The 13,496-nt window shown below is 43.1% G+C and overlaps 1 protein-coding gene across 1 annotated transcript; it reads left to right on the top strand.

Moving 5' to 3' along the window:
• Window positions 1-388: 388 nt before the first annotated feature.
• CCDC82 (coiled-coil domain containing 82) lies at window positions 389-11,911 on the top strand. The gene is made up of 7 exons (XM_056858658.1): window positions 389-955; window positions 1,834-2,059; window positions 2,398-2,490; window positions 2,624-2,748; window positions 4,561-4,731; window positions 7,304-7,489; window positions 11,822-11,911. The coding sequence occupies exons 1-7, from the start codon at window positions 389-391 to the stop codon at window positions 11,885-11,887; spliced, it is 1,434 nt and encodes a 477-aa protein (XP_056714636.1). The 3' UTR covers window positions 11,888-11,911.
• Window positions 11,912-13,496: the final 1,585 nt, after the last annotated feature.

Raw genomic sequence — 13,496 nt, 5'->3', positions numbered from 1 at the left:
GTTCTTCAGGAGGAAACAAACAGATGCCTGCATGTTTTCCCTGGCAGAGTAAATAGCATCTCCAGGAAGGTGGGAAGGGAATTTGCTTTGGGAAAATGGTACAGGGAAAAGGGTTATAACTCTGTGTTCTCCCCATGTGCTGCAGCCCAAATATAAGTGGGACCATCATTCAAGGAGTTTCTACTAAAAATGTTAAAAGAGTTTCCAGTTTTTAAAGTTGGACCTGAGGGGGCAGGAAAAAGGAGGGGGTTGTTCTTTTTTCCTTGCTATTTCTTCCCCAGGAAATTATACCTCAATATAATATGAATACAAAAAAGTGTATTGATTGATAGCGTGAAATCTCATCTTTTCTTTTTCATATTTTTCCTTTTTAAAAAAGTAAGGCCTCATGGAAACAAATTCTGCAAGTAGAAGATATGAAACGAGAAGCACAAGAGCGAAAGAACTCGTAACCAAATCTCGGGTTGATTGGAGTCGGACTAAGAAAACCCGAGTGTTTGACAGCGAGGAAGAGGGTGATGAAATCACATCAGCGTCAGAAAAGGAAATTCAAACCAGTTCAGAAGATGAAGCGGAGGAAAAAGACGAATCCGTGGTTAAAGAAAGCAAAGAAGAAACCCCAGTGAACGGGGGAAGCCTTCCAATCGTTGAGGCAGGCTGTGAAGGCACTGCAGAAGAGGCTGCGGAAGAAGAAAGCGTGGTCCCGGGGAGGTGCAAGAGGTCCCGATCCTCTGTGGTGTACGATAGCGATGAAAGTGACGACAGTTGCATTGTTAGAAAAGTGTTCGCGAAACGCCATTGTGTAATAGACGAGGAAGATTCACCTAGCGAACAGGAGCAGCACACGTCACCTGCAGAAGAAGAGACAAAAAGAAAACGGAAAAGGTTGATGAAGCTGCAAGAACTTTCCCAACGGCGATCGACTCGGGCGCAGAGTGACAGAAATCATCATGAGGTGAAATGCTTCAGTGCATTTGTAGTTGCGGTTCACATACAGAATTTATATTCATCAAGCCGATCGAGCCAGCGTGGTTAAGAGCAGTGGTTTGGAGCAGTGGACTCTAATCCGGAGAACCGGGTTCGATTCCCCACTCCTCCACATGAGCAGTGGACTCTAATCTGGCGAACCGGATTGGTTTCCCCACTCCTCCACCGGAAGCCAGCTGGGTGACCTTGGGCCAGTCACAGCTCTTTTAGAGCTCTCTCAGCCTCACCTACCTCACAGGGTGTCTGTTGTGGGAAGAGGAAAGGAAGGTGATTGTGAGCCAGTGTGCGTCTTCCTTAAGTGGTAGAGAAAGTCGGCATATAAAAGCCAACTACTCTTCTCTAAAATCCAAAAAAAGTTCTTGGAGTTCTTGCAGTTATCAGGGAGGCTTCCACTTTGTTGAAATTCTCCAAGTTGTGCAATGTGTGAAGAAAGCACACTAGAAATACTTTAAATAAGTTGATGGGGTATGCTGATCTTTTCATCAGGACTTGCATACTGACCTGTTGACTGAACAGAAATTCATCTTGTTTTGGCATCTTATGTTGCTATGACAGCAGCCTTGCTGGAAGCACTCTGGCTCACTAACTCAGAGTTTGGGAATCTCAATCTAACCAACCCAGAATCAATTACCTGAATTTTAAAAGATGTTATCTGGCACCGTTCTAAATGCATTTTGATAGCCATACGGTTGATGTAAGTCTGGTAGCCTGAGTGATGATAATGTTATGTTAGTAAAATGTCGTGTCAATAAAATAGAGATTTTAAATATACATATATTATTCTATAGTAACACAGATTATTTTAGGGGAAATGTTAGAAAAGTACTGTTTTCTTATTGACACTAGGATGCTGAAGATGATGCCTTAATATTAGAAGATTCCTGTCCGTCATCCTTAAGCCCCACTGAAATCCGTGACTCGGCTGACGATGATAGCATGAAAGATTTCATTGTGGAGGAGGAAGAAGGCAAAGAGTGGAAACGAGAGGAATCTGAGGACGATGAAAGCCAGCCGCAAGAGAAGAAACATGCCATGTCGAGCCAAACACTCTTGGAGCGTTATGTTCCAGGCTGTAAGATTAAATTTAAGCTATAAATTGCTTATATATATCTTATTCGTAGCGCCTAGGGTTGCCAGGTCTCTCTTCGCCACTGGCGGAGCCTGAGGAGGGCAGGGTTTGGGGAGGAGAAGGGCTTCAATGCCATAGAGTCCAATTGCCAAAGCAGCCATTTTCTCCAGGTGAACCAATCTCTCTCCTGGAGATCAGTTGTAATAGCAGGAGATCTCCAACTAGTACCTGGAGGTTGGCAACCCTAGTAGGGCCCAGTTTTTGAGGGCTTCATACATTTCCTGAAGGAAAATCTCATGTATACAGATATATATTTTACTAATTTTATTTTGTTTTGGTAGTGGCTCGTGTTGATCCTTCTGTCCACTTGAAAAGAATTGTAAAGGCCTTTCTCATCAGTGCTGTTGATGACACCTTTTTGATATCGCTATACGGTAATAATGAAGGACATCGTACATCACCCTTTAAAAGGCTGCATTATTGAAGTGAATAAGTGCTGATTTTTTTAAAGAATAAGAATGTGACTTTAAGCAACTCAGGCAGATATGGTTTCTTTTTCTCTAATAGAAGGAGAAAGGCAAAAGAGGTATGCGCGAGAGATGCTGGCTTCACTTCGTTACTTGGACGAACGCTTTATTCAGCCTCGTCTTGGCAATTTGCTCTCCAGAAGTCGTTGGAAAGAACGATATAAGGTCTTGAGTTCTTGTCTTGTTGAGTTCCAGCTTTGGTATTGAATTATATATCCCAATGGCTATTTAGAAAGAAGAGTTGGTTTTTATATGCCGACTTTCTCTACCACTTAAGGGAGACTCAAACCAGCTTACAATCCCTTCCCCTCCCCACAACAGACACCCTGTGAGGTAGGTGAGGCTGAGAGAGCCCTAAGAGAGCTGTGACTTGCCCAAGGTCACCCAGCTGGCTTCATGTGTAGGAGTGGGGAAACAAATCCAGTTCACCAGATTAGCCTCCGCCACTCATGTGGAGGAGGAGTGGGAAATCAAACCCGGTTCTCCAGATCAGAGTCCACCGCTCCAAACCACTGCTCTTAACCACTACACCACGCTGGCTATCCTCTGAAAATGTTTTTCCAGATTAATACACTATACAATTCAATCCATGTTTTTGTAATCAGTAAACTTTCAGTGTAGTGTAGTGGTTAAGAGCAGTGGACTCTAATCTGGAGAACCGGGTTCGATTCCCCATTCCTCCGCATGAAGCTTGCTGGATGACCTTGGGCCAGTCACAGTTCTCTCAGAACTCCCTCAGCCCACGCAGAAGCAGGCAATGGCAAACCACCTCTGAACGTCTCTAGCCTTGAAAATCCTACTAGGTCGCCATAGGCCAGCTGTGACTTGACAGCGCGCACACACACACTTTCAATAGATCACACCTGAATCGCAAGTGCCTGGTTAAATATTGCAGCTAAAATCTTGCCTCTGTTGCATTTGTTGGCAAGCCTTTATATAAATTAATTGAGATTGGAATAGTTCCCTCATCTGTGTATGAGAGAACTCCCCTATTCCCTCAATGTTGACAGCTGTTCCCCATGAAAGTCACTTTGCATATGTGGATTTTCCCCTGAAATGGAAAGAAGTAGGAATGCCCACTTATGTAGAAGCTCTCTCTGCACATTGTGATACACATGAAGCTTTGGATCAGACCCAGTAGATATAAGCTACAAGTATTGACATCTGATTTGAAGCTTTTTGGTTGCCAGAGAATGTTTTCGTAACTGGTGTCTGCCTGCCCATGGAACAAATACCAGCAGATTCTAAATAGGGAAATATTTTGAATAGCATGTTGGTTGTAGTTGCAGCCCGTGAGCTGAAGAGCAGCAGGGGTGTAGTGCTGCATACTCCAAACATATATCTGTTTCTTCAGCCTTAATGTCTGTAATCATGTACATGTTAACCTGAACTGTTGGCCTTATGATTGGACTTGAAACTACCCATATATCTCCTTGAACCAATCATACAATATCAGTTCAGGATGTGAAAGAACCTAGCTCAGGGGTGTCAAACATAAGGCCCGGGGGCCGGATCCGCCCCTTGAGAGCTCTTATCCGGCCAGCAAAGGCAGCCGCCGCCCCCCCCCCTCAATCTGGGCTGGCAAGGCATGGCCCGGCCCAATCACGTGACATTTATGTCATATCTGGCCCTCATAACAATTGAGTTTGACACCCCTGTCTTAGCTCATATTAGTTGAGAGCTCATGGAATACCCCATATGAGAACCGTAATTCTGTTGGAGTAAAGCAATGCTAATTTTTTTCTAAGGGAGAAAAATAATAGATTTTTTAAAAAAACTTATAATTGAGGATCTACCTCATAATGTGATGAAACAAATGTGTGCAGTGTCCCCTGGTCTGATTGACTGTATTAATAAAAATTGAATTGTGCGGTGTCCAAGATCACTCGCATATGAATTCTGTAGTCTTGTTCAGATGTGGTAGCTGAATCACAGAACAAATAGCCAACAGGATTTCAACAACATATCTTTTTTTAGGAACGTGTGGATACTTACCCTGATATCCGTGTAATTTTTGGAAAGCCGGAACAACGTGCCTGTCAGGCCTGTGAACTGCAGAGGTACTGTAAACTTACAGTGGTTCTGTCAGGAAAATCATACAACAGCGATACGATGGAAATAGATGACTTCATGTCGCAAGACAAACAGGTAAATATGGAGTAGTCCCTGACTGAGCAATCCTGAATGACGGGGGAATTGGTTTGGAGGCGGCATGACCCCTGTGGCGGCTTAAGTGCCCCTTGTGCCATCCAGATGGGCACTTATGCCGTTGCAGGGACAAATACACTGCCTCTGAGGAGTGGTGCGGCAGCACAACCCACAGGCTGTGGAGCAGCCTTGCCGGCAGCATTCCTCTGGTGCAAGGGCTCACGCAGGTGCCAAAGGGGGGGGGGGCATTCCCAGGGCATTCCTGGGGGCAGATGTGAACTTGCACCAGCAAAAGAGGTGGTGCAGCCCTGCGAAACTCAGTGGAGTAGTTTCTTTTTTAAAAAAATCTTTTTATTCATGTTTAAAACAGAAAAAAGAATGGGGTGCACATACACAATACTTACCGAAGTTGAAGATCCAACCTGTCATTCAAATAGTCTTGGTATTTAACAGTACTAATTCAAGACATTCACGCCTTAATATGACGTTATTTGATTCCATCCCTGAACTTTTGCCAGTTTGTGCTTGTTTTTATTTAATCTTTTCCATAAATTCCTCTAATTCCAACATTTAAAAAATCTTCTGAGAATTTTTTTATGATTTTGCCCGATATTTATCTGTTTTTTGCCTTTTAAATTTTATTTTTATGAGTTATCTGAGTTAATTGTAACAAAAACCCATGAAGTAGTTTCATGGGGTTTTGTTACAATTAAATTTAAGCGTTGGTATTCATGTGTCAGAGAAGAAATATACAACATGCTGGCCAGCTATCGTGAGGCATCTGCAAGGTAAATTAAAATGAAGTATTTTCTAGGCTTGCTGTTAAATATATACATAAGTTGCAGCTTCTGTGTATCAGTAACCTATATAACCCTTGTTTATAGATTAAGTTGATAACGCGGACAATGTAACTTTTGACAAATTTCATTTACTCTGAATAAGGGGCAGCTTCATGCAATAATCAACATAATTTCATGAAATACTGTAAAATTCTATATGATTTTAGAAAGACAGTATATTCTGTTGGTTCAGATACAGGTTGAGTGTCCCTTATCTGGACTGCTTGGGACCAGAACAGGTCCGTATTTTGGATCTTTCCATATTTTTGAATATTTCCATATACATAATGAGCTATCTTGGGAATGGGACCCTTGTCTAAACATGAAATTCATTTATGTTTTATGTACACTTTATACACATAGCCTGAATGTAATTTTAAACAATATTTTTAATAATTTTCTGTACATTGAACCATCAGAAAGCAAATTGGCATGCTGCTGAGGGCCTGTGAACAATGCCTCCACTCCAGCTCAAAAAATCTGGTTTTCGAGTCAGTCCGGATATCGGATATCATAAGGGATACTCAACCTGTATATATTGTAGTATATTCTACACCTATCTGTCAGATGAATAGGCTAATGGTAGTGTGGATGCTTTGCATACTTATGTAAAGGGCCCTGATATCTGATTCAGAGATCGCATACCTCTCTGGAACAATCTGTCCTTGATACCTTGGTAAGCAACCTTCAAAATCCCCTATCAGTGAACTTTTGCATTTACCATAACCGGTTTATCATTTATCTTTCCCCATTTATAAATAAATTAGATGGTTGTTGATAGCAGCACAAATGTTAAAAATGGAAGCTGAATAGGTGTAGAGACCGTAATGATTTTTTAATGTGAGAATCATATACAGATAAGCATTTTGTCACACACCATTTATGTTTAGCAACATCTGTTGTGCCAGTGTGCAGTTTTAACAAGGCTGGTTTACCTGTGGGGCTCCCAATCTTGCATTCCCTTACTTTTTAAAGTAAGATGACTATGTAGATTTACAGTTGCTTGACTGTTTTGTATAATTCTAGGAATTGCGGCCTTTGTGTTTGATAACCAACCTCTCTGATTTAATTCCCTTGCAGTTCAGTTAGGGTCGAATGGGGGTATGCCTTGTGACTTGCAGGTAGTAACTGAATGCTGACAAAGACTTACAATGCAATCCTTCGCAGAGTTACAGTCAAAATCCACTAATTTCTGTGGACTTAGATGGAAGTAACTTTGCATAAGATTGCAGATTGCATGGTAGTCCTCTTAACTGTGTTATTTTAAACTTGCTGCAATTGTGCCAGTATTGAACACATGAAGCTGCCTTATACTGAATCAGACCCTTGGCCCATCAAAGTCAGTATTGTCTACTCAGACCAGCAGCTGCTCTCCAGGGTGTCTGGCAGAGGTCTTTCACGTCACCTACTTGCCTAGTCCCTTTAACTGGAGATGCCGGGTATTGAACCTTCTGCGTGCCAAGCAAATGTTCTACCACTGAGCCACAGCCCCTCCCCTGAACTGAATGAAGCGACCAGCACGGTGGCTTCCTGAATTGCCATTCTTAGGGCAGCAAGGGAGGAAAGGCTGATTTGATTGTTATCAGGAGGGAGTTCAAGGGCTACTTTCAATTAGATACTTCTGTCACTCTGTGTTATAATTTTACCATGACCTACTCATTAGTTGAGTTCACGACATAATTGTATGATTATCCAAGACATGCACAATAAATAAGCTTGCCTTTTTGATACAGAGATTAAAGGTCGGGATTGTGTGTGGAAATCGTACCCAAGTTTATCACAAACTGAAGCATTTTAAATACGAGTTGTATCAGGATTGCTGCTGTGTTATGAAGGACGATGGAATTCAGGGTGAGCCGCTTAAAGATACAGTGGACAGAGTCTTCAGTCAGCTGGAAGAAGATGGCTGGATCCAGAAGGTAAAGTGGAATTGGTTGTTGGAGTAAATTCTACTGCTTTGCAGGAAGGTAAAATTAATAATCAACAGAGCTCCTAAAATGGATTAGGTTGCCATAAAGGGCAATTCTAGGAAAAATTACTGAAAGTATCACCTTCTTAGAAATTAAACCAACTCAATTATTTCCTTGCTTTAATTACTAAAATAATATTCCTGCTAGGAACATAGGAGAGAGTGCTGCTTCTAGTATGGGAGCATGATTACTTCCTAACACCATGATCTGACATCTTGAACTAAGATCTTTAAACTAAGAGAAAAGCGATTCCACCTAAACATTAGGAAGAACTTTCTGACGGTGAGAGCTGTTCGACAGTGGAATGCGCTGCCTCGGAGGGTGGTGGAGTCCCCGTCTTTGGAGGTCTTTAAACAGAGGCCATCTGTCGGGAGTGCTTTGATTGTGGGATCCTGCATGGCAGGGGGTTGGACTGGATGGCCCTTGTGGCCTCTTCCAACCTTGTTAACTTGTGAACGTATAATTAATTTGAGCTGATGTGACTAATGACAGTAAGAACACTGAACTTGTTTCAGCTCTGTTCCAGGTGTGATCAGAAAGACACGTGAGCCCTAAAGGCACGTCTGTGTAAATGGGTGCCACTTTCCAGTATGGTTCCAATGTCATGTTAGGGTATCCTAAGCATAAGAAAGAAAACCTTCCTTCCGTTGCCTGAGAGCTGCAGGCTTAAGTTCTATACCCAGTTTAAGGAAATGAGACAAATCTGGGCAGTAACATTCAAGCAGCTCCAAGGGGATCTTTTGACAAGATGAGACTGTTCCTAGCACATGTTTGGAAGCCGTAGTTCTCTGATTTCACCATACTCAAGGCCTCAGTATATTTGAGTGTGGTGATAGCAGCTTTATTGAGGGGAACAATTAGCATACACACAAGCGGTCGCAGTGATATCAAAATAGAAAACTTTGGCGATACAACGCCAATGTCGGCTGTGATAGAAGGCAAATATAAAAAGATCCTTTTTCAGGAACGTGTGTGTATCTGCCAGGATGGTAGTGTAGAGACAACAGAGCATGTGATATTTGATTGCAGGATTTACAATCAAATTCGGCAAGAATTGGTACTCCCCGTTTAGGCTGGCCTTCCAACTAGACAAAGATCTATCCATCTAATGAAAATACTCTCAGATAGGAATAATTAGATGAAGAAGAGTTGGTTTTTATATGCCGACTTTCTCTACCACTTAAGGTTTACAATCACCTTCCCTTCCCCTCCCCACAACAGACACCCTGTGAGATAGGTGGGGCTGAGAGAGCTCTTAATAGAGCTGTGACTAGCCCAAGGTCACCCAGCTGGCTTCGTGTGTAGGAGCGGGGAAACAAATCCAGTTTGTTTGTGGGGAAACAAATCCAGTTAGCCTCCACCGCTCATGTGGAGGAGTGGGGAATCAAACCCGGTTCTCCAGAGTCCACCGCTCCAAATCACCGCTCTTAACCACTACACCACACTGGCTCTTCCTTATAAGATAACTTATAAAGTGGCCAGATATGCAAGGTTATGTATTAAGCATAGAGGTACTTGGTCTAATTCAGATAAGGGAAGTAGAATATATCGCTGAATGGGTTATAATAAGCAAGTATTACTGTTATTGTATTTTTTCTAATTTGTGTTTTATGGAAAGTTATATTGCTATATTTTATCTTTTTAATCAACATTAATCCTTCTGTATATCTGCTTTGCTGGTCAGTGACCATAATCAATTGAAGTAATTAATTAATTAACTAGAAAACCATTATTAAGATGCAAATATTCCAAATTGCCAAAGGCACACAAGACTATGCAGTGAGTATCACTCAAGGCGGGGAAGGCGAGAAACCAGAAGTTGGACAGGAAAAGGGTAAAGCTGGGGTTCGTAGCTGCCTGTCTGCCCAGGTTGCAGGTTAAAAGATCTGAATCAAAATCAGGAGTCCCATGGCATATGGACAGCAAATAATCCCACAAATAAATCCAAGGCAAAGAGCAGCAGGAGCAAAGGCAAGGAAGAGACTTTTTTTTAATTAGAAGACAGTGGTAGTGTTTGGAAAGCAATATTTCCTTGGAGTTGGGGGATAAAGCACACCAGGGCTGAAAATGGCAGGACACCGCAGCTCTCAAGCGTGTGGCAAGACACAGTAGGCATGCTGAGCAAGATGTGTGGTTGAGGATGGTGCTGTTTCTGGCATCTGATACAAGGCCAAAAGCTTGAATTTTTAAAAAAAAGATTGCTTTCCCCCCCAAACTTGAACAAAGGGGTGAACAACCCGGGTGAGCTACCAGATATGCTCCCTGGTCTTGTTTGTGGGCTTCCGAGAGGCACCTGGTTGGCCACTGTGTGAACAGACTGCTGGACTTGGGCCTTGGTTTGATGATCCAGTTTGGTTTTTTCTTATGTTTTGATTGGCAGTTGAGAAGGAGGGAGTTCATAGGTCCTGGGAACATTTCCAAATAAGGGATGAACAGAAGGTCTCATGGTACAGAGGAGGTGTGTGGTTTGGTGTGAGTGCTGGGATTTGGGGAGGCAATTCCAGTGGGCTGGAATTGGATTGATGAGAATCAGAGAACCTTTTTAGTCAAAAAGGATCACTTGAATTTGAAGTTTTGTCGGCATGATTATTGATGTAGCGGGATCCTTGGTGTCTAATTGAATTATTTATATTTCTAGCCCACCCTCGATTCCCAGACAGGACAGGCTCAGGGCAGTTAACAAGATCATAAGATCATAGTACATCTACACATAAAACTATTAAAACCATAACCACATTATAAATTAATACTAATATACCAGATGGCACATTAAAATCATTGTCGCTGCTGAGAGACCTGGCAGAGCAGTCAGTTCCCCCACTTATTAAAATAAAGGTGGAGGGAAGGGTGGCCAGCATATATAGATTACAACTTGCGGCCGTCCTCAGTGGAATAGCTCCATCTTACAGGCCCTGCAGAACTCCTTAAGGTCCCACAGGGCCCTGATGTTATCAGGAAGGGAGTTCTACCAGGCTTCGGCCAAGGCCAAAAAGGCCCTGGCTCTTGTCAAGGACACTCCTTGCGCTGGGGACCACAAGTGAATTGTTATTGGTCGAGCACAATGCTCTTTGGTGGGTATACCAGGAGATCTTGATTAATGTACAGTGAGAGTAACAGCCTGGGACTTGTCAATGGGAGAAGCATGTTCCTCTCGAAGCTGCCGTTTCCAGGGAGTGTGATATCATTGTGGGTGTAGGCCCAGTCCTGCCCCCTTTCTGCTGGTCTTTTCAGCCTTTGGCTTGGAGATGGTCCAGACTTCACTTTCAAACCTCATGTGACTGGCATAAGGGGGAGGGCTGGTTCCAATGCCAAGGTAGACTGGGGGAGAGACCAACAAAATGGAAACTTGGTGGGCAACATTTTTGATTGCGAAGAGAAACTGGGCAGAGAGGTGGCACCACAGAAAAAAGGCACTTGCAGCCTTTGTGATCCTGGGAAGCTGAGGTCCCTTCTTGTCGACAATCCTGCCAGGAGGCAACTTGTTGCAATCACAGTTTAGCCCAGAAGGCGAGGGTGAAGTGAGATGCTTACTAGAAAGTTTTCAAACTACTTGCTCATTAAGTGTGGTCTCTATAATAAGAGCCCTGTGGCACAGAGTGGGAAGCTGCAGTACTGCAGTCAAAAGCTTGCTCATGACCTGAGTTCAATCCCGACGGAAGTTGGTTTCAGGTAGCTGGCTCAAGGTTGACTCAGCCTTCCATCCATCCAAGGTCGGTAAAATGAGTACCCAGCTTGCTGGGGATGAAGTGTAGATGACTGGGGAAGGCACTGGCAAACCACCCTGTAAACATAGTCTGCCTAGTAAACGTTGGGATTTGACATCACCCCATGGGTCAGGAATGTCCCGGTGCTTGCACCTTTACCTTTTACCTATAACAAGCCACTTTATAGAAACAAGGATCCAGAGTAGCTCCTTTATGGTATATTTTGGGACTAGCAGTCAGCAATATTGATGAACCTACACATAACCTTAGCGCAGTTACAGGCATGGAATTTGTCGTTCACCTGCTTTGTCAATAAAGGTGGTCAGTTTCCTAGGAGACCGAATTTATAGCCTCTTACACGTGTGTCAAAGGGAGAATTTTGACAGGTGCAGTCTTTCTACAGGGGTAGAAAGAAGTAGCACCCATCAAAAGTCTCTTATCTGTAGTGCTATTTAAACTGTTCAGGGGTAATGCGGAGACAGTTATTGGTTTTGATTGTGAATTATGTCAGCAAGTAACATAAAACCTTCGCCTGGGACTTCTGCTGAGGTTATGTGTTTTTATATATTCCATGAAGCAATATACAGATCTCGAAGGCTACATGAATGATGCAGACTGCTTCCAAGAGGAAAAAATGGACTGAGTGTATATATTGCATCTTCTGAAGGATTTTTATATGCGTCCTTTAGACTGGCGATGGCATTTGAAGACATTCCTGTGTTCCTGCTCTTTCTTTTACTCTGAGATAGAATTATGTCCCTTTAAATTATGGAGATGAGTGAGTTAATGGTCATTTGCGTGTTTCATTTTAATTATCAGAGTTATTAATGGGGGGGAAAGTTTTATATTGGAAATCGTTTTGAACATACTGGTCTACGATTAAAAAAAACAAACACACCTCTGAATAATGGGGAAGTTCATTCAAGAAATGGAACTTTTTCTTCAGCGATGGCCCAGGTGGATGGTGTCAGTTTTTGAGAAATGTTTGGCTCCAGTTTCTCTTTTTAGAAGAATGATCTACACGGCGAGAAGTCCAACAGAGTGTAAGCAGCATGCTGTTTTCCCAGCACATTTTTTAAAAGTTGCTGTAAGCATTAAAAAAATTTTTTTAAGGCCCTGGGAAAAACCCCCAGCTGTAATAGATTATCTCTCTTAAACCAGCAGGCTGTCATTATTTATGCATCCTGGAGACACAGAATTCATAGACTTACATTTAACCAGCACAGTTGAAAAATCTCTAACATTATTGGTGTTGACCAAAGCAAAACAGAAGCAGCAAATCAGGCTGAGTGTGAAGCTGAGCTGCGCTTAAAATAAATAAAGTGTTTAATCATTTTTGTAGCAGTTCTGTGGGAGGAAATTATGTGTTACAGGCATTATCGGATTGTGCAGATGTTGCTGTTTTGTTTTGGGGCGTGATACCAGTTGGGTCTACTATTTTGGCATGTGGCTCAAACGTCTGTGGAAGGTGTGAGGGAAAGGAGGCCGTCCTGCCGCTGAGAGATAAAACAGCCACTCCGCCATTTTCACACCTGAGCCTATGGGAGTGCTTCTCCAGCATCCAGTCTTCTTCCAAAGAGGTGGTTTTTATGTGACGACTTTCTCTACCACTTAAGGGAGAATCAAACCAGCTTATAATGACCTTCCCTTCCGCTCCCCACAACAGATACCCTGTGAGGTAGGTGGGGTTGAGAGCTGTGACTGGCTCAAGAACATCCAGTTGGCTTCATGTGTAGGAGCGGGGAAACCAACCCGGTTCACCAGATTAGAATCCGCCGCACATATGGAGGAGTGGAGAATCAAACCCAGTTCTCCAGATCAGAGTCCACCGCTGTTAACCGCTACACCATGCTGGCTCAGGACTGCCTCCTGAGGATGAGTGCAGACAGAAAACAAGGGAGGGGGGATTGTCTCAGCAAGGGAGTATACAATTTCCCATGTAGCTCTGCCTGGTAGTGTGGCAGAGTGGTTTAACTCTCTACCTCTGGGAGAGGACAGGGTTGTGAGGCCCGTCGCTGGTGACAAGCAGACCTGATAACAGCAGGAAATTCACCACATAACCTGTATCCAAATAAGTAGTCTGTTATTTTACTACACCTGCTTCAGTGATCTCTCTACTCTTCAGCTCAACACCAAACTTACCACACTGAACTCAAAGCGACCCTAAAAACATCTTGTAACCGAAGGGAAGGCTCACCGCTCAAAACCAACTAGATTCATCAGAGAAGCAGCGTGGGCCTCTCGGTCTTGAG

Source organism: Euleptes europaea, chromosome 12, assembly GCF_029931775.1.
Source record: "Euleptes europaea isolate rEulEur1 chromosome 12, rEulEur1.hap1, whole genome shotgun sequence".
Taxonomy (NCBI): domain Eukaryota; kingdom Metazoa; phylum Chordata; class Lepidosauria; order Squamata; family Sphaerodactylidae; genus Euleptes; species Euleptes europaea.
Note: the sequence above shows the minus strand (reverse complement) of the source record. Positions and strands in the feature narration are given on the sequence as shown.